The sequence below is a fragment of the Zea mays genome, chromosome 2 (assembly GCF_902167145.1).
Source record: "Zea mays cultivar B73 chromosome 2, Zm-B73-REFERENCE-NAM-5.0, whole genome shotgun sequence".
Taxonomy (NCBI): Eukaryota; Viridiplantae; Streptophyta; class Magnoliopsida; order Poales; family Poaceae; genus Zea; species Zea mays.
Genome location: NC_050097.1, coordinates 134,810,749 through 134,829,867, shown reverse-complemented (window position 1 = coordinate 134,829,867; position 19,119 = coordinate 134,810,749). Strand labels below are relative to the sequence as shown.

General features: G+C 42.5%; 1 protein-coding gene across 14 annotated transcripts; it reads left to right on the top strand.

The window, feature by feature from the left end:
* The first annotated feature begins 7,694 nt into the window (after positions 1–7,694).
* On the top strand, positions 7,695–18,841 carry LOC100216660 (Armadillo/beta-catenin-like repeat). 14 transcript variants are annotated; one of them, XM_020547463.2, is made up of 10 exons: positions 7,850–7,962; positions 8,683–8,701; positions 8,807–8,875; positions 8,960–9,141; positions 9,915–10,042; positions 10,686–13,737; positions 14,659–17,203; positions 17,485–17,939; positions 18,016–18,132; positions 18,244–18,841. In XM_020547463.2, exons 5-10 carry the CDS (start codon positions 9,948–9,950, stop codon positions 18,400–18,402), a joined length of 6,423 nt encoding a protein of 2,140 aa, XP_020403052.1. In that variant the 5' UTR covers positions 7,850–7,962; positions 8,683–8,701; positions 8,807–8,875; positions 8,960–9,141; positions 9,915–9,947; the 3' UTR covers positions 18,403–18,841. The 14 variants fall into 14 exon arrangements, with proteins under 14 accessions (XP_008667329.1, XP_035820473.1, XP_035820470.1 ...); XM_035964580.1 differs by having other exon boundaries at positions 7,760–7,962; positions 8,701–8,875; positions 9,092–9,141; XM_035964577.1 differs by having other exon boundaries at positions 7,760–7,962; positions 8,701–8,875; positions 8,965–9,141.
* The last annotated feature ends 278 nt before the right edge of the window (positions 18,842–19,119 follow it).

Below are 19,119 nucleotides of genomic sequence, written 5' to 3'. Positions count from 1 at the left end.
GGCAAGGCTCCCATGCCTCAGGATAACGAGGGTTACATTTTGTACCCTGTCAGTTATCCCGAGAGCAAAATTAGGAGAATTCATTCTAGGAAGTCTCACTCTGGCCCTAATCATGCTTTTATGTATAAGGGTGAGACATCTAGTTCTAGGCAATCAACCCATGCAAAATTGCCTAAGAAGAAAACTCCTACTGCATCAAATGATCATAACATTTCATTTAAAACTTTTGATGCATCTTATGTTTTAACTAACAAATCAGGCAAGGTAGTTGCCAAGTATGTTGGGGGCAAGCACAAGGGGCCAAAGACTTGTGTTTGGGTACCCAAAGTTCTTGTATCTAATGCCAAAGGACCCAAAACCGTTTGGGTACCTAAAATCAAGAACTAAAATTGTTTTGTAGGTTTATGCATCCGGAGGCTCAAGTTGGATCATCGACAGCGGGTGCACAAACCACATGACAGGGGAGAAGAAGATGTTCTCCTCCTATGAGAAAAACCAAGATCCCCAACGAGCTATCACATTCGGGGATGGAAATCAAGGTTTGGTCAAAGGATTGGGTAAAATAGCTATATCTCCTGACCATTCCATTTCCAATGTTTTTCTTGTAGATTCTTTAGATTACAACTTGCTTTCAGTTTCTCAATTATGTAAAATGGGTTACAATTGTCTTTTTTACAGATACGGGTGTTACTGTCTTTAGAAGAAGTGATGATTCAATAGCATTTAAGGAAGTGTTAGAGGGTCAGCTATACTTAGTAGATTTTGATAGAGCTGAACTTGACACTTGCTTAATTGCTAAGACTAACATGGGCTGGCTCTGGCATCGCCGACTAGCACATGTTGGAATGAAGAATCTTCACAAGCTTCTAAAGGGAGAACACATTTTGGGACTAACAGATGTTCATTTTGAGAAAGACAGGATTTGTAGCGGATGTCAGGCAGGGAAGCAAGTTGGTGTTCATCATCCACACAAGAACATCATGACAACTGACAGGCCACTCGAGCTCCTACACATGGATCTATTCGGCCTGATAGCTTACATAAGCATCGGCGGGAGTAAGTACTGTCTGGTTATTGTGGATGATTATTCTCGCTTCACTTGGGTGTCCTTTTTGCAGGAAAAATCCCATACCCAAGAGACCTTAAAGGGATTCCTGAGACGGGCTCAAAATGAGTTCGGCTTAAGGATCAAAAAGATTAGAAGCGACAACGGGACGGAGTTCAAGAACTCTCAAATTGAAGGCTTCCTTGAGGAGGAGGGCATCAAGCATGAGTTCTCTTCTCCCTACATGCCACAATAAAATGGTGTAGTGAAGAGGAAGAATAGAACTCTATTGGACATGGCAAGGACCATGCTTGATGAGTACAAGACTTCGGATCGGTTTTAGGCCGAGGCGGTCAACACCGCTTGCTACGCCATCAACCGGTTGTATCTACACCGAATCCTCAAGAAGACATCATACGAACTCCTAACCGGTAAAAAGCCCAATGTTTCATATTTTAGAGTCTTTGGTAGCAAATTTTTTATTCTTGTTAAAAGAGGTAGAAAATCTAAATTTGCTCCTAAGGCTGTATAAGGCTTTTTTACTAGGATATGATTCAAACACAAGGGCATATAGAGTCTTTAACAAGTCCTCTGGGCTAGTTGAATTTTCTTGTGACATTGTGTTTGATGAGACTAACGGCTCTCAAGTAGAGCAAGTTGATCTTGATGAGATAGGTGATGAAGAGGCTCCATGTGTCGCGCTAAGGAACATGTCCATTGAGGATGTGTGTCCTAAAGAATCCGAAGAGCCACCACATGCATAAGATCAACCATCTTCCTCAATACAAGCATCTCCACCAACTCAAGATGAGGATGAGGCTCAACATAATGAAGGAGAAGATCAAGATGTTGAGCCACCTCAAGAGGAGAGCAACGATCAAGGGGGAGATACCCATGACCAAGATGAGGAAGATGAACAAGCTCCAAGGCCGCCACACCCAAGAGTCCACCAAGCAATCCAATGAGATCACCCCGTGAACACCATCCTCGGTGATATTCAAAAGGGGGTAACTACTCGATCTCGTGTTGCTCATTTTTGTGAACATTACTCTTTTGTTTCCTCTATTGAGCCACACAGGGTAGAGGAAGCACTTCAAGATTCAGATTGGGTGGTGGCAATGCAAGAGGAGCTCAACAACTTCACTAGGAATGAGGTATGGCATTTGGTACTTAGTTCCACGTCCTAATCAAAATGTTGTAGGAACCAAGTGGGTCTTCCGCAACAAGCAAGATGAGCATGGTGTGGTGACAAGGAATAAAGCCCGACTTGTGGCCAAGGGATATTCACAAGTCGAAGGTTTGGATTTCGGTGAAACCTATGCACCCGTAGCTAGGCTTGAATCAATTTGCATTTTACTTGCCTATGCTACTTACCATGACTTTAAGCTTTACCAAATGGACGTGAAAAGTGCCTTCCTCAATGGACCAATCAAGGAAGAGGTCTATATTGAGCAACCTCCCGGCTTTAAAGATAGTGAGTACCCTAACCATGTTTACAAACTCTCTAAGGCGCTTTATGGGCTCAAGCAAGCCCCAAGAGCATGGTATGAATGCCTAAGAGATTTTCTTATCACTAATGGCTTCAAAGTCGGAAAGGCCGATCCTACTCTATTCACTAAAACTCTTGACAATGATTTGTTCGTATGCCAAATTTATGTTGATGATATTATATTTGGGTCTACTAACGAATCTACATGTGAAGAATTTAGTAGGATCATGACACAAAAATTCGAGATGTCGATGATGGGGGAGTTGAAGTACTTCTTGGGATTTCAAGTGAAGCAACTCCAAGAGGGCACCTTCATTAGCCAAACGAAGTATATTCAAGACATTCTAAACAAGTTTGGGATGAAGGATGCCAAGCCCATCAAGACACCCATGGGAACCAATGGGCATCTCGACCTCGACACGGGAGGTAAATCCGTAGATCAAAAGGTATACCGGTCGATGATAGGTTCTTTACTCTACTTATGTGCATCTCGACCGGACATTATGCTTTTCTGTATGCATGTGTGCAAGATTCCAAGCCGACCCTAAGGAAGCTCACCTTACGGCCATAAAACGAATCTTGAGATATTTAGTTTATACTCCTAAGTTTGGGCTTTGGTACCCTCGGGGATCCACATTTGATTTAATTGGTTATTCGGATGCCGATTGGGCGGGGTGTAAAATTAATAGAAAGAGCACATCGGGGACTTGCCAGTTCTTGGGAAGGTCTCTGGTGTCTTGGGCTTCAAAGAAACAAAATTTCGTAGCTCTTTCTACCGCCGAAGCCGAGTATATTGCTGCAGGCCATTGTTGTGCGCAATTACTTTGGATGAGGCAAACCCTTAGGGACTATGGTTACAAATTAACCAAAGTTCCTCTTCTATGTGATAATGAGAGTGCAATCTGCATGGCGGATAATCCCGTTGAACATAGCCGCACTAAACACATAGCCATTCGGTATCATTTTCTAAGGGATCACCAACAAAAGGGAGATATCGAGATTGCATATATTAGCACCAAGGAACAATTAGCCGATATGTTTACCAAGCCATTAGATGAACAAACTTTTAACAAACTTAGGCATGAGCTAAATATTCTTGATTCTCGGAACTTCTTTTGATGTTTTGCACACATAGCTCATTCATATACCTTTGATCATGTCTCTTTTATATGCTATGACTAATGTGTTTTTCAAGTATATTTCAAACCAAGTCATAGATTGAAAGGGAATTGGAGTCTTCGGCGAAGACAAAGGCTTCCACTCCACTCCATCAAGTTACAATCCTTCGCCGTCGCTCCGAGCCACTCTCCAACTTTGGTATAATCTTCACTCATATTGTGTTCGCCAAAGGGGGAGAAATTAGTTAAAAGGGCTTATATTTCACTCAAGTATCCGTTTTTGGCAATTCATGCCAAAGGGGGAGAAAGTATTAGCCCAAAGCAAAAGGACCGCACCACCACCAATTTTCAAAATTTGAGTTAAGAAAAAGTCTTGAAATGATGAATTTTTCAATTGACATCTTATTGTATTCAAAAGGGGGAGAAAGTAGTATTTTCAAATTGGTATCTTAAAACCCTCTTGAACACTAAGAGGATGATTTTATTAAGGGGGAGTTTTGTTTTAGTCAAAGGAAAAGCATTTTGAAACAGGGGGAGAAAATTTCAAATCTTGAAAATGCTTCTCAAATTCTTATTCATTTACCTTTGACTATTTGCAAAAGAGCCTTGAAAAGAATTTACAAAAGAATTTGCAAAAACAAAACATGTGGTGCAAGCGTGGTCCAAAATGTTAAAAATAAAGAAACAATCCATGCATATCTTATGAAAATATTTATTGGTTCAATTCTAAGTAACCTTTTCACTTACATTATGCAAACTAGTTCAATTATGCACTTCTATATTTGCTTTGGTTTGTGTTGGCATCAATCACCAAAAAGGGGGAGATTGAAAGGGAATTAGGCTTACACCTTTTTCCTAATTGATTTTGGTGGTTGAATTGCCCAACACAAATAATTGGACTAACTAGTTTGCTCTAGTCTATAAGTTTTACAGGTGCCAAAGGTTCACATTAAGCCAATAAAAAGACCAAGAAAGGGTTCAAACAAAGAGAGCAAAAGACAACCCAAAGGCACCCTGGTCTGGCGCACCGGACAGTGTCCGGTGCACCAGGGCACTCGACGTTGAATTCGCTACCTTCGGGAAAATGGGAGGCCGCTCCACTATAATTCACCAGACTGTCCGGTGTGCCAGCGGAGCAACGGCTACTTCGCGCGCAACTGTCGACTGCAACACATTTAATGCACGCCTGCGCGCGCAGAGGACAGAGCACGCGCGGTTGGCGCACCGGACAGTCTACAGGACCTGTTCGGTGCACCACCGGACAGCCTAGAGGCCCCACAAGTCAGAGCTCCAACGGTCGAACCCTAATGGCTGGCTGACGTGGCTGGCGCACCGGACTGTCCGGTGCGCCATGCGACAACATTCTTCCAACGACCATTTTTGGTGGTTGGGGCTATAAATACCCCAACCACCCCACATTCAATGGCATCCAAGTTTTCCACCTTCAACACATTACAAGAGCTATAGCATTCAATTCTAGACACTTCAAAGAGATCAAATCCTCTCCCAAGTCTAAAGACAACTCAAATCAATTATGACTAGTGAGAGAGTGATATTTGTGTTCATTTGAGCTCTTGCGTTTGGATTGCTTCTTTTCTTTCTCATTCTTCTTGTGATCCAATCAATTGTAACCGAGGAAAGAGACACCAATTGTGTGGTGGTCCTTGCGGGAACTTCGTGTTCTGTTTGATTGAGAAGAGAAGCTCACTCGGTCTAAGTGTTCGTTTGAGAGAGGGAAAGGGTTGAAAGAGACCCGGTCTTTGTGACCACCTCAACGAGGAGTAGGTTTGCAAGAACCGAACCTCGGTAAAACAAATCATCGTGTCTCACTCTTTATTTGCTCATGATTTGTTTTGCGCCCTCTCTCTCGGACTCGTTTATATTTCTAACGCTAACCCGGCTTGTAATTGTGCTTAAGTTTTGTAAATTTCAGATTCGCCCTATTCACCCTCCCCTCTAGGCGACTTTCATTTACTCTAACACCTTCTATAGACCAAGTTTGTATTGGTTGAAGCATTTTTGCAGGATCACCTATTCACCCCCTCTAGATGCTCTTAGTGAGGCTGAAGGTGAAGGCACCGACGAGGTCCCCTCCGTCAGAGAGAGAGAGAGAAAGCTATTTTGGACGTGGGGTTGAAGGCGAGGGCCCACGTCCTACGAATGGCCAAGGAAGGAAGCCAAGGCCCCTCTCAGCGAGGGCTGCAGGAACACCTCCTCCCAACGAAGGCCCCAATGACTTCGGGCTAATCGACAAGAATGGGTTTGCAATAGCGACACCTATCTAGAAAGAGAGCCACCCCGCTCCTGGGTGGCCCCACTTGTCAGTGGTTACCGAGGGTAGAGAGATTGTTGTAACTAGGGCTATGTGCATACAACTCTGTAATTACCCCGTGTATAACATATTTAGAGAATTTAGCAGGTAACCAGGGACACAGACGTATTTAGGCCACCTATCCCGGTTACCCTATAAATACCCCCACACTATAGCTGGACGAAACACGTTTAACAAGATATACATGCTCATTGCCTACTGTTTTGTTGAGCCATCCGTTTGCCACCTATACCTCTACTCCCGAGTGATTGGGCCCACTACTCTCAACCCCACAATTTTAAAATTTAAACATTAATTGGTATACATACACTAAATTATACAATAAATGTTATATTTAAATATTAAGTTAAAAACAATAATAAGTCATAACTTTTAAAATTAAGTTAAAAATCTTCCCAAACTATAATATAAAATAACTGAAAAGCTATATTGATAGTTTATAAAATATAGTGTAGACATGAAAACAAGATTTATCTAACTTTTTAGCTGAGACCTTCCAAGCGACATAGTCGTATATCCAACAGTGTAGCATCGAGTGGCATCTCACACCCGCACCTATCGAAGAATCTGAGCGATCGAATGTTAGATTGTCGATTTTTTGTTTATATTGTTCGTTCAGCATGCATCCTAATACTTCGTTACATAGGTCCCGAGAACATAGGTCTGAACAAAAAAAAAATTCATAGACTACAAGACATTTAGCGCAATATTCTTTCTATGTTTAAATCATAGACTACAAGACATTTAGCGCAATATTATTTGTGTGTTAAACATTATATATATATATATATATACACTGTATATGTTAGACACGTGTGTATGCGAGGGCATACCTGGCATACCCTATCTGGGATGGATCCTAAACATCCGAATTATATGATAAATTTAATATTTTAATATAAATATGCATAAAATTTGGTGCTAATCTTTAGTTATATTGTTAAATATATTATCGAGGACAAGAATAATTTTTTTGCATTATTTTCTCCCTACAACAAAAAAGGTAAAAACATCCAAATCCGAAATGTATCCGTATCCAAAATTTTAATTTTATATCAATTATTTAAAAAAGATATATTACAAATTTGAGATTTATTATTTAAGATGACCTTAATAAGCTCAATATCGAAAACAGTAATATAAATTTACATAACAAATTTTATGTCCTATTTATTCACAATTGAAGAAAAAAGATATAAAATTTATTATCCGAATAAATATCCGGATCCATACCTGCTATGCCACCTTAACAATTTGCTTAATAATTTGCTGGAGCTGTTTTATAGTGAAGCTGGAAAATTAAAGCTGAAGTTTTTGAAATACATCTCTCCTAAAGAGGCTCTAAGTACTCCTAAGGGCATGTACAGTGATGTTTAATGTGGAGGCTCTTAAGATGTTTAAGAGGGTTATTTGCAAAAAAATCTTAGAGCCGTCTGTCCGTGAAGAGACGCCTCTGGCTCGTAAACCAAGTAGCAACAGACGCCTCACTTCCCACTGTACGAATTTGTCGTCTGTTCTATCGATCTGATGCTATACAAATACATTTAATTCTGTATTTATTAATAGATTACGTTTATAGACACTCCATTGTACAATAGAGTCTCTTAGTTGTCTCCTATGCTTGGAGAACCGTTTTGGTGTCTCTTCACTGTACATGCCCTAAGAAGGTACCACTTGTGTAGTTATGCTGCACGTACATTATACGACTGTACACCGTATCGGAGCTGTCCACAGCCAAAGTGGAATTTGCCCAAGGACGCGCAGGTGGCTGTCCATTTCCGAAATAACGCGACAACGACAGGAGTGACCCGCAAAAAAGGCACCCAGTCCTATCGCTCCTCCCAACGCAGTTCCTCACATCTCTCACTCTCCCTAACGGACGCACCAGCACACACACACCGCCAGCGCAGTGGGCGAGCGAGTGCAGCGACAGTGAGACGAACCGCCGCCGTCGCCCACCACCGTCCACCCGCCAACGGTGAGTCCACGCCCCCTTCTCGATCTCGCGTCCGTCGATATCGCCCAATTGTAGCAACTCGCGTGGGGCCACTGGGGTTTCGCTGACGCTGAGCTCCACCCGTCTGAGTTTTGACGGGCCGCGCGACACCATCCTCCTCTTCTTGCCGCGCCGTCGTCCTCGCGGCCGACCACCGCCGTCCCAGCCTCCTCCAGCGCTCCCGCCGCCGACCGTCACGGCTTCACTGCCCTCCCTTAGCTCGCCCGACGTGCTTCCTCTGCCCCAATTGCGCCCACCAGCCGCATCCGCCTCCCGCGGCCGGCGGCGCGCCGCTGCCTCGTCACCCCAGCCACCCACCGCTGGGCCGCCCTCCCGCCATTGCAGGTCTAGGGGAGAGATCAGCCTCCGGGACCCAAAGTCCCCACCCCTAACCCGGCGGCAGGGGATCGCTCTTTGTCTTCAACGGACTTTCTGCCAGCGCCCAGCGGAATATTGGATGCGGCGGCCGAGATCTCATCGCCTGGGGGCTCTGTCGGTAGGGTGAGGTGGAGGAGGGCATGATTTTTTGGCCGTTTCTGTGATCCTGACAGATTCGGTGGGTGTAGGTGTCACTGGCACAGGAATTCTATAGCTAGCGAAGGTATATTTGTTTCGTGAAGGTGTCTGTCGGTGTCCTCATCTAATGAAATTTACAAATCTTTTTTCCTTGGTTAGTTAGAATGGTACTAATGTTGGACACAGCCTATCTGCAAAATGCAGGGTAAGACTTGCCTTGGTTATTCCTTCCACATACGCCACTCAGGTGGGATCCGCTAGCAACTGTATGTGTCCTTTTTTATGTTAGAATGGTACTAAAAATCTACAGAACACTATGGAAGAGTCAAGAGTCCATGATGGATGCTTCTGCTGCTGCATTGTAGCCTCATGAATTTGGGTGAGTGAAGGTTCGAGATTGCTGTCTTTCAAGATTTGGGGGGATTGGCTATGTCATAAACTCATAATCAAATTGCTCTTCAAGTTAAGGTATATAAGAGGAAGTGTTGCTCGTTGAATCAGTACCTTGTCTGATGAACATCTAACTACGAAAAGTTCAATAAGTCTCATCCACATACCTTCTGCCCCATAACAAATCTAACACTCTACTTGAAAGGACTGTCTTGGAGGAAGCGTTGGGGCCTGTGCTTCTGGCCTCCTTTACTTGTGAGTGCTGCTACATGTGCAAACCTTTGATTACAATACAACTCAAGTGCAAGTCATGATCCAAATGTATCAGATGATCTGGATGCATGATTGTACTATTGTACTATTTCAATGTGGGCTTGTTGGTGGCTGTGATACAACCTATGTTATATGAGTACCAGACTACCATGGAACCTACCATGCACGGAATTTCAGTTCACGCCTCCATTTCACATTGTTTTTGGTTATTGTGTATGTTCTAATGTTTCATGTGCTCGACTACTTTCCCAGTGATCATTTCCTATAAAATCAACTAAATCTCATTGTCAGCACGGTGTGCCAGATTTAGTGAAACTTGATTATTTGAAGTTCAAAAGAACCTTTTATTCATGTTTTACATGGACCAAAGTTAAATACATTTCTCGGTGAGATTGAAGACCTTGCAGAAGTTTTGGATTGAAATTTTTAGCCACCACGACAAGAGAGTTTGTTGGTTCAACCTTGAATGTTATAGTATTTCCTTGAACTATGTTTAAGCTATGGTACTACTATCTCCTTTTGTTTTGCTGTTAGAACTGGATCTGGCTGTGCTATGACGCATTAATGCATTATTCCACAGGATCTGGCTGCATGCTTTAAAACGGATATTAATTCATTATTCTCTTGGTAATTGCATGATTAAGTGGCACCACCTCTTTTCCTTTTGCTTCCTTCTTTCCCCTTTATGTCAATGCAAAAATGACACAGACTGGCAATTATTTATTATGCTCATTACTTTCATTTTTATCCTGTAGGAATTATAAAATAATTCAAGGTGTAAAGCTGGTATGGATCTAAGCATGGCAAGTTTGAACTTGTCAGAACCTCGAGACTCTAGAGAATCAACTTCGCCCGCACCATCAACATCATCTTCTATATCAAGGTATAAAATATCCCTGTTTTAACCTGTTACTCATTCACAATGTTTTGAAATAGCTTACTCATATGAGCACTAATCAGCTGACTAATTGTGGTTTGTCATCATCAGATCCATTTAGTTGGTGGCTAGTCTGCTAGTCAAGCAGTATAGTTATCCTGCCCACTTGCCCTGCTACCAGGATATATATAGTACAACCGTATAAATCACAAGTTGTTTACTACTGCTACTAGACTATAGCACCACACACTGCACAACAATATTATCATAAATTGGTAAACAAACCATACACCAATGGTGGGACAAAAGCAAAAATCCCTGTGTAAAGTGCCCCTGGTCCAGCTGGCCAGCTTACAATTTGCACTCCGGGCTAGTCGTCAATGAATTAATCAGACGACTAATCATGATTACTGATTAGTTGTTGGTTATTTTCTCAAAGAACGTTGCTTCACACAATTAGCTTAGCTGGCTGTTCCTGTTCCATTTTCATCTTACATGCTTTTGTGTTTGTTTGAAGCCTCTCCATCTCACATTTTTTCTTATTTCCTTTTTTTGTCAGAATCACAGTAGCAAACACACAACCTATAGTATATAACTTTTTTTGAACATTAACTATAGTATATAACTCATTACTTATTTGTTGTTACAGAGAAAAAGGTGACCTGGCAGAAGTTGATGATCCTGAAAGTGCAATGTCCACTGTTGCTAGATTGTTGGAAGACCTCCATGCTAGCATGGTGTCTCCATCGGGGAAGGAAGCTACAACCAGAAGGTTACTTGAACTGGCTAGAGCGAAAAAGGAGGCAAGGATTTTGATAGGTAGCCATTCTCAGGCAATGCCACTACTCATATCTACCCTTAGAGTTGGGTCATCTGCAGCAAAAGTAAATGCTGCAGCTCTACTTAGTGCACTCTGTAAGGAAGAGGACTTGCGTGTGAGGGTCCTCTTAGGAGGCTGTATACCACCCTTAATCTCTCTTTTGAAGTCTGAGTCTGCTGAAGCGAAGAAGGCTGCTGCTGAAGCTATTTATGAAGTATCTTCTGGTGGGCTTTTGGATGATCACATAGGCAGGAAAATATTTGTGACTGAAGGTGTGGTGCCAACTCTGTGGGACTTGCTTAATCCTAGGTCTCACCAAGATAGAGTAGTTGAGGGCTTTGTGACTGGGGCTTTAAGGAATCTTTGTGGGGACAAAGATGGTTATTGGAAGGCCACACTTGAGGCTGGAGGTGTTGAAATTATTACTGGTCTTCTTTCATCCAAGAATACTGCTTCACAGTCGAATGCTGCTTCTCTGTTGGCACGGTTTATCTCTGCTTCTGGTGATAGCATTCCCAAAGTTATAGATGCTGGGGCTGTTAAGGCTCTCCTTCACCTTCTAAATCGAGATAATATCATTTCTGTTCGTGAAAGTGCGGCTGATGCTTTGGAGGCCCTGTCTTCCAAGTCCAGTATTGCAAAGAAAGCTGTGGTGGATGCAGGAGGCCTTCCTATTCTGATTGGAGCTGTTGTAGCGCCCTCAAAGGAATGCATGCAGGGTGGGACATGTCATTCTCTGCAAAGCCATGCTGTCCGTGCTTTATCAAATATTTGTGGGGGAACAACTTCTCTGTTGCTTTACCTTGGTGAGCTCTGCCAAGCACCCCGGTCACCTGTTCCCCTCGCTGATATTCTTGGAGCGCTTGCTTATTCCTTGATGGTTTTTGACGGCTCTGATGATAAATCATTTGACCCTGTTGAGATTGAAATTACTTTGGTTGCGCTCCTAAAATCTCATGACAGCAAGCTTGATCGTATTCTTGAGGCTTTAGCAAGTCTATATGGGAATGATTGTTTCTCCGACAGGCTTGATCACTCTTATTCTAAGAAGGTTCTTGTTGGGCTGATTACCATAGCTCCTGCTGATGTTCAAGAGCTTCTTGTTCGTGCCTTAACTAGCTTGTGTTGCGATGGTGTTGGAATATGGGAGGCTCTTGGAAAGAGAGAAGGGGTTCAGTTGCTAATATCATTACTTGGGCTTTCCAGTGAGCAGCAGCAGGAATATGCAGTTTCCTTATTGGCTATCTTGAGTGATGAAGTAGATGACAGCAAATGGGCAATAACAGCTGCTGGAGGTATCCCTCCACTTGTCCAGCTACTAGAAACAGGATCTCAAAAAGCAAAGGAGGATGCAGCTTACATCATGTGGAACATGTGCTCTGACAGTGATGATATCAGGGCATGTATTGAGAGTGCTGGGGCTGTTATGGCGCTAATTTGGCTTCTAAAGAGTGGTAGCCCTGGTGGACAGGAGGCATCAGTTAAAGCACTGAAGAAGTTGATACGATCAGCAGATTCTGCTATGATCAATCAGTTACTAGCATTACTGCTCAGTGACTCATTGAGCTCAAAGGCCCATGTCATTACTGTTCTCGGGCATGTCCTTGTGCTGGCGCCTCAGAGAGCTCTAATCCAGAGTGGAGCTCCAGCTAATAAAGTTCTTAGGTCACTGGTTCTTGTTCTTGAATCATCAAATGAAGAAACACAGGAGATTGCTGCAACTGTGTTGGCTGATATTTTCACTATGCGTCAGGATATTTGTGATGTAATGGCAATTGATGAAATTGTCCAGCCATGCATGAAGCTTTTGACAAGTGGAAACCAAGTGATTGCCACACAATCTGCCAGAGCTTTAGGAGCACTGTCATGTTCAGCTAGTTCCATGTCAAAAAACAAAATGTCTTGCTTAACTGAAGGTGATGTGCGACCTCTTATAGAGATGGCAAAGACATCATCTATTGATGTTGCTGAAACAGCATTTGCTGCATTAGCAAATCTCCTATCAGATGCACAGATTGCTAAAGAAGCATTAGATGACAATATTGTCTTGGCTTTGACTAGAGTGCTCAAGGATGGGAGTTTAGAAGGCAAGATTAGTGCTTCGCGGTCACTTCGTCAGTTGGTCAACCAGTTTCCCCTCAGTGAAGTTCTCCCAGATTACTTGCAGTGCTGTTTTATAATTCATGCACTGTTGGTATGTCTATCTGGCATCAGTTTAGAAAATGTTACAAGTTTGGAACCCCTTGATGTTCTTACATTGATGGCTACAACAAAGGAGGGTTCGCATTATAGCCCCCCTCTATGCACTGGTTTTCTTGAAGTTCCAGAAAGCTTAGAACCTTTAGTTCGCTGTATTAGTATTGGGCTTCCACCTGTTCAAGATAAGTCCATTCAAATCCTAGCAAGTCTCTGTCAGGGTCGACCTTCGCTACTTGGTGAATATTTAAACAGAAGTCAAGGATGCATCACTTCTCTTGCTACTAGAGTTATAGAGTCAAATGACATGGAAATAAGGATCAGCAGTGCAGTCATCCTCATATCTGCAATGAGGGACAGCAGAGAACGGTCCATCGATGTTCTGGAAGCATCAAAAGTTCTGAAGAATCTGATATCTGCACTCATTGATATGCTGAAGCAACATTCCTCTTTAACATCCCTAGACATTGAAATCTGGAAACCTTCCACAGAAAAAAGTTCGCTTAATTATGAGCAGGATGTTTTGAGTGTGCCTGAACTTGGAAAGGTTTCTGAAGAAACTGTTGCACTATGGTTGCTCTCACTGATTTGTTCTTATCATGGAAGGAGTAAATATACTGTTATGGAGCTCAATGGCGTTGACACAGTATCTGATAGACTTGCTAGCTATACTGCTAACCGACAGGTGCATGTTTCACATTTAATTTTTTCTATTTTCATAGAACTCACACTATCTGAGTAACTTGTTGCTTAATTCGAGATATTTTCTGCTTCAAAATGCTGTACTGCTGCATGGAGTAATCTATGATGTACTGGTAATGTGAAAATCTTAGATCCATTTTGAATCGTTATCGTGACTAACAATGTTGGGTCTAAGTTTTCCTGTATTTTTACATCCTCATTTTGATTAATGCTGGATAAAAAAGATAGGTCACTTCATATATCCATCCATTACCCATGCTTTTAACTCAAGTCTAAAGGACTTCTTTACTCTGGATTGGTTCCTGTAACAGACTGCTTGTTGATCAATTTTAGGTGATCTGTTGACAAGTGACACCAGCTATACAGATGCATCAGCACATATGGTGTCACTAAGTCTTCCATGTTACATATTAAAAAGAAAACCAATGGCCATTTAGACTGGTGATGACTTTTAAATTTTGGGCTATTGGTTATTAAAACATTTAGCCTAGAAACAGAAGTCCACTCATACACCCACATATAAAATGTTGTATTTTGCAAGATCAAAGCTTTTGGTTGGTCTGCCCATCTGTTTCATTTTTTATATGCCAACTTGCCTAGTAAGTTGTTGGAAACGCTGGGCTCCAGATTTGTACCCTTTGTTCTTGATAACTCCATTGCTTAGATACCAGGTGCAGATGTGCATAAATATTGGACATACTAGTTTTACTATTCAGTTGGTGCTGACTGCTGAGAACAGAACAAACGAGCAGAATTGTGGCGGTCTATTTATCATAGCTGAATTGTTCTGCATTCCATAGATCAGATAATTTTCATTATTTGTTGCATTACTTGTCTTTTTGATATTGTACTATTTCTACTGTTATGCCTATTTCCAAGTGGTAATAGCTGTTCCATGTTACAGGAACAGTATGAAGACTCAGAAAATATATGGACTTGTGCCCTTCTGTTGGCTACTCTGTTTCAGGATTCAGTGGTTGTTCAGTCTTCTGAAATAACACGAACCATACCTTCCTTAGCATCCTTGCTAAAATCTGATGATATTATCAATAAATACTTTGCTGCTCAGGCACTGGCTAGCCTTGTTTCCACTGGGAGCAGAGGTATACAGCTTGCTATTGCGAATTCTGGTGCAGTTTTGGGTGCTGTAGCATTGATCGGACAGGTAGAATCTGATATGCCAAACCTTGTTACAATGGCTGAAGAATTCAAGTTGTCAGACAATCCATGTCAAATAATGTTGAGAAGCCTTTTTGAGCTTGAAGATGTCTGCACTGGTGCTTCCGCCCGGAGGTCCATACCCTTGCTAGTGGATCTACTTAAACCAATGCCAGATAGGCCAGGTGCACCTCTGATTGCTTTGCACCTTCTGACTCAACTAGCGGAAGGTAGTGAGTCAAATAAAATTGCTATGGCAGAGGCTGGAGCTTTGGATGCCTTGACTAAGTATCTATCTTTAAGCCCTCAAGACTCAACTGAAACTACTATAACCAATCTGTTGGGGATTTTATACACTAATCCTGATCTTCTTTACCATGAATCATCACGTAGCACTTCAAATCAGCTGGTAGCTGTCTTGCGTTTGGGTTCGAGAAGTTCTAGGCTTAGTGCAGTAAGGACGTTGCAGAAACTCTTTGATTCAGAGAATATAAGGGACACCGAAGTGGCCCGGCAAGCTATTCAACCACTACTTGACATGCTTGAGTCAGGAACTGAAATAGAACAGCAGGCAGCACTTGGTGCGCTTATCAAGCTTTCTGCTGGGAACATCGCTAAGGATTCTGCTATGTTTGATGTAGAAGGCAACACACTTGAAAATCTTTACAAAGTTTTATCCTTCAGTTCGTCATTGGAGCTGAAGAAGGATGCTGCTCAACTCTGCTATATTTTATTTGAGAACTCAACTGTACGTGCATCACCAATTGCAACAGAATGTCTTCAACCCCTGATATCACTGATGACATCAGGATCTAGTTTGGCTATTGAACCAGCAGTTTGTGCTCTAAACAGATTACTGGATGAGGACTACAATGCAGAAATTGCTGCAACTAGCGAAGTTATTGATCTTCTTGTCAGTTTTGTTCCTGGTACAAACTATCAGTTGTCTGAAGCATGTATCGGTGCTCTCATAAAGTTGGGCAAGGATCGTCCAAACTGCAAGCTTGACATGGTTAAAGCTGGTATCATTGAGCATGCACTTGATATGATTCTTGATGTTCCTGTATCTGTTAGTTCATCCATTGCTGAATTGCTTCGCATTTTGACAAACAACAGTGGCATTGCTAAAAGTTCTGCTGCTGCAAAAATGGTGGAGCCACTTTTCTTGCTTTTACGTCGCCCTGATGTTACTATGTGGGATCAGCACAGTGCCTTGCAAGCACTCGTAAATATTTTGGAGAAACCTCAGAGTCTAGCAGCATTGAAGTTGACTCCCAGTCAAATAATTGAGCCTTTAATATCATTTCTTGAGTCTCCCTCTCAAGCAATTCAGCAACTTGGCACTGAGGTGCTCTCACATCTTCTAGAACAGGAACATTTTCAACAGGATATCACTACAAAAAATGCAGTTGTTCCTCTGGTGCAGCTTGCTGGTATTGGAATCTTGAGCTTACAACAAACTGCAGTTAAAGCACTTGAAAACATCTCACAGAGTTGGCCCAAGGCAGTAGCCGATGCAGGTGGAATTTTTGAACTTTCAAAGGTAATTGTCCAGGATGATCCTCAGCCAAGTCAAGCATTATGGGAATCTGCAGCACTTGTGTTATGCAATGTTCTGCGTTATAATTCTGACAACTATGTCAAAGTCTCAATGGCTGTACTTGTGAGATTGCTGAACTCCACCATGGAGAGTACCGTCACGATAGCTCTCAGTGCTCTACTTGTTCAAGAGAAAAGTAGCTCACGCTGTGCTGTGGCCATGGCTGAGGCTGGGGCAGTACGGGCACTCTTGGAGCTCCTGAAGAGCCATCGATGTGAGGAATCTGCAGCAAGATTGCTTGAAGCCCTGATAAACAATTCAAGGGTCCGTGAAACAAAAGTTGCCAAGTATGCTATTGCTCCACTGGCACAGTACCTGTTAGATCCTCAATCTAAGAACCAGTCAGCAAAGTTTCTGGTTACTCTTGCACTAGGTGACATTTTCCAGCATGAAGCTCTTGCAAGGGCAAGTGACTCTGTGTCTGCCTGCCGTGCTCTTGTAAGCCTACTTGAGGACCAGCCTACGGATGACATGACAACAGTTGCTATTTGTGCACTGCAAAGCTTAGTGATGCACAGCAGGACAAATAGGCGTGCTGTTGCTGAAGCTGGGGGCATTTTGGTTGTGCAAGAATTGCTTCTTTCACCAAATGTGGATATTTCAGGACAGGCTGCCCTTCTAATGAAGTACCTATTTTCAAATCATACGCTGCAAGAATACGTGTCGAATGAGCTTATTCGATCTCTTACTGGTGAGTCGGCAATCTTAATGGTGAAGTGTGTCCATGATATTCTTATTTAAAATGTGTATTTGCTCATGTCCATGGGTGAAGTTTCATGCCCTTCTATTTTGAAAATGAAATGTTTTTTTTTCCATTTGCCATTTTGTCTTTGTTACTATAGACAAGAATATCTAATAAAAGCAGATGCATTAAGTTATGAAATGATTGAATTGCAAATGCTTATGGGTGTTATCCTGCTTGCTGATGGATCGATTTGATTATTTTCTAATGTCAAATACAATTTGTATCAGCTGCCTTAGAGAGAGAGCTGCTCTCTACGTCAACTATCAATGAAGTTATTCTGAAGACCATATATGTGATATTCAGCAACTTCAAAAAGGTTCGGTTTTCTGAGGCCGCAACCTTGTGCATACCACACCTGGTTTGTGCTTTGAAGGATGGAAATGAGGCTGCCCAAGAGAGCGTGCTTGACACCCTTTGCTTGCTTAAAGAATCTTGGCCGCAAATGAATGAAGACATCGCTAAAGCCCAGTCCCTGATTTCAGCTGAAGCCATACCTGTACTACAAATGCTTATGAAGACATGTCCTCCCAGTTTTCACGAGAGAGCCGATAGTTTGCTTCATTGCTTGCCTGGTTGCTTGACAGTGACCATCATTCGTGGGAATAATCTGAAACAGACAATGGGGGGTACAAATGCATTTTGTTGCCTGCAAATAGGAAATGGTCCTCCAAGGCAAACTAAGGTAATTCTTGTAGATAATTGTACTCAATAGTTAATTTGCGGTGCAGTTGGTTACTTATGTCTGTGCTGAACGTCAGGTGGTAAACCACAGCATGTGCCCAGCTTGGAACGAGGGTTTCACTTGGTTATTTGACGTGGCCCCTAAAGGGCAGAAGCTCTACATCATATGCAAAAGCAAAAATACGTTTGGAAAGGTATGGTCGTAACTCGTAAGAATGTCATGCCTTCTTCTCTTGGTCCTTGGCTTATTTATTGCCTGTGATTCTTGTGTGTTATTTTCTCAAATGTTGGTACTTCCATTGCAGTCAACCCTTGGAAGAGTGACCATCCAGATCGACAAGGTTGTCACCGAGGGTGTATACAGCGGGTTCTTCAGCCTCAGCCACGACGGAGGTAAGGACGGCTCAAGGACCCTAGAGATAGAGATCGTATGGTCCAATAGGCCATCCAACGACTGTATGTAGCGTACGGATGATTTACCTGACGCCAATTCTTGTACTCTTGGCTTCCATGTAAATCAGCCCCCCCCCCATAATCATCCGAATTCATTTATTTGTACGTAGAAAGTTAAGACACTTAGATAACTCGCGCCATCATTCAATTATTGAGGTCATTTCCGGGATTGTGGCCCTGCTGCTGTAAACTGATTTTGCACCCGGGTATTTTTTTTTGTACAGGTGAATTTATTTCATGTAGTTATAGCTTAGTGTAGATTGGTGGTGAGTACGGACAAGCCCTAGTGACAGTAACATTGGGTGTGATGTGTGGCGTGATATTTGCTCCCGTGGGTGTGTTTCCGGCACTTGTAGCCTCAGGATACACATGGCTGAGCTTGGCACTGTTCTATTTGTCAGGCATGTTTGTTTACCTGTTTGGTTCTGGCTACGCAAAACTTTTTTTTTACATCCACCTTGCCATAGCCGTACCAGCGGTACGAGGAATCTGAGGTACCTTTTTCTTCCATCTCGGCAGAAGTTTGATGTTTGGCGAAACTGTCTCAGGTTACATGGTAATAACAATACTATTTGCAAAACCAAACACGCCACATACCAGTACTGCTTGCTGGCAGCCTGAACCAATGTTTTAACGGTCCCACAATATGCTAACACATTTGAATGCTATACTGTAGTAGTACTTGGTGGTCAACGTAGCGGAAGTCGCAGAGTGTGCCGTGGCTGCCT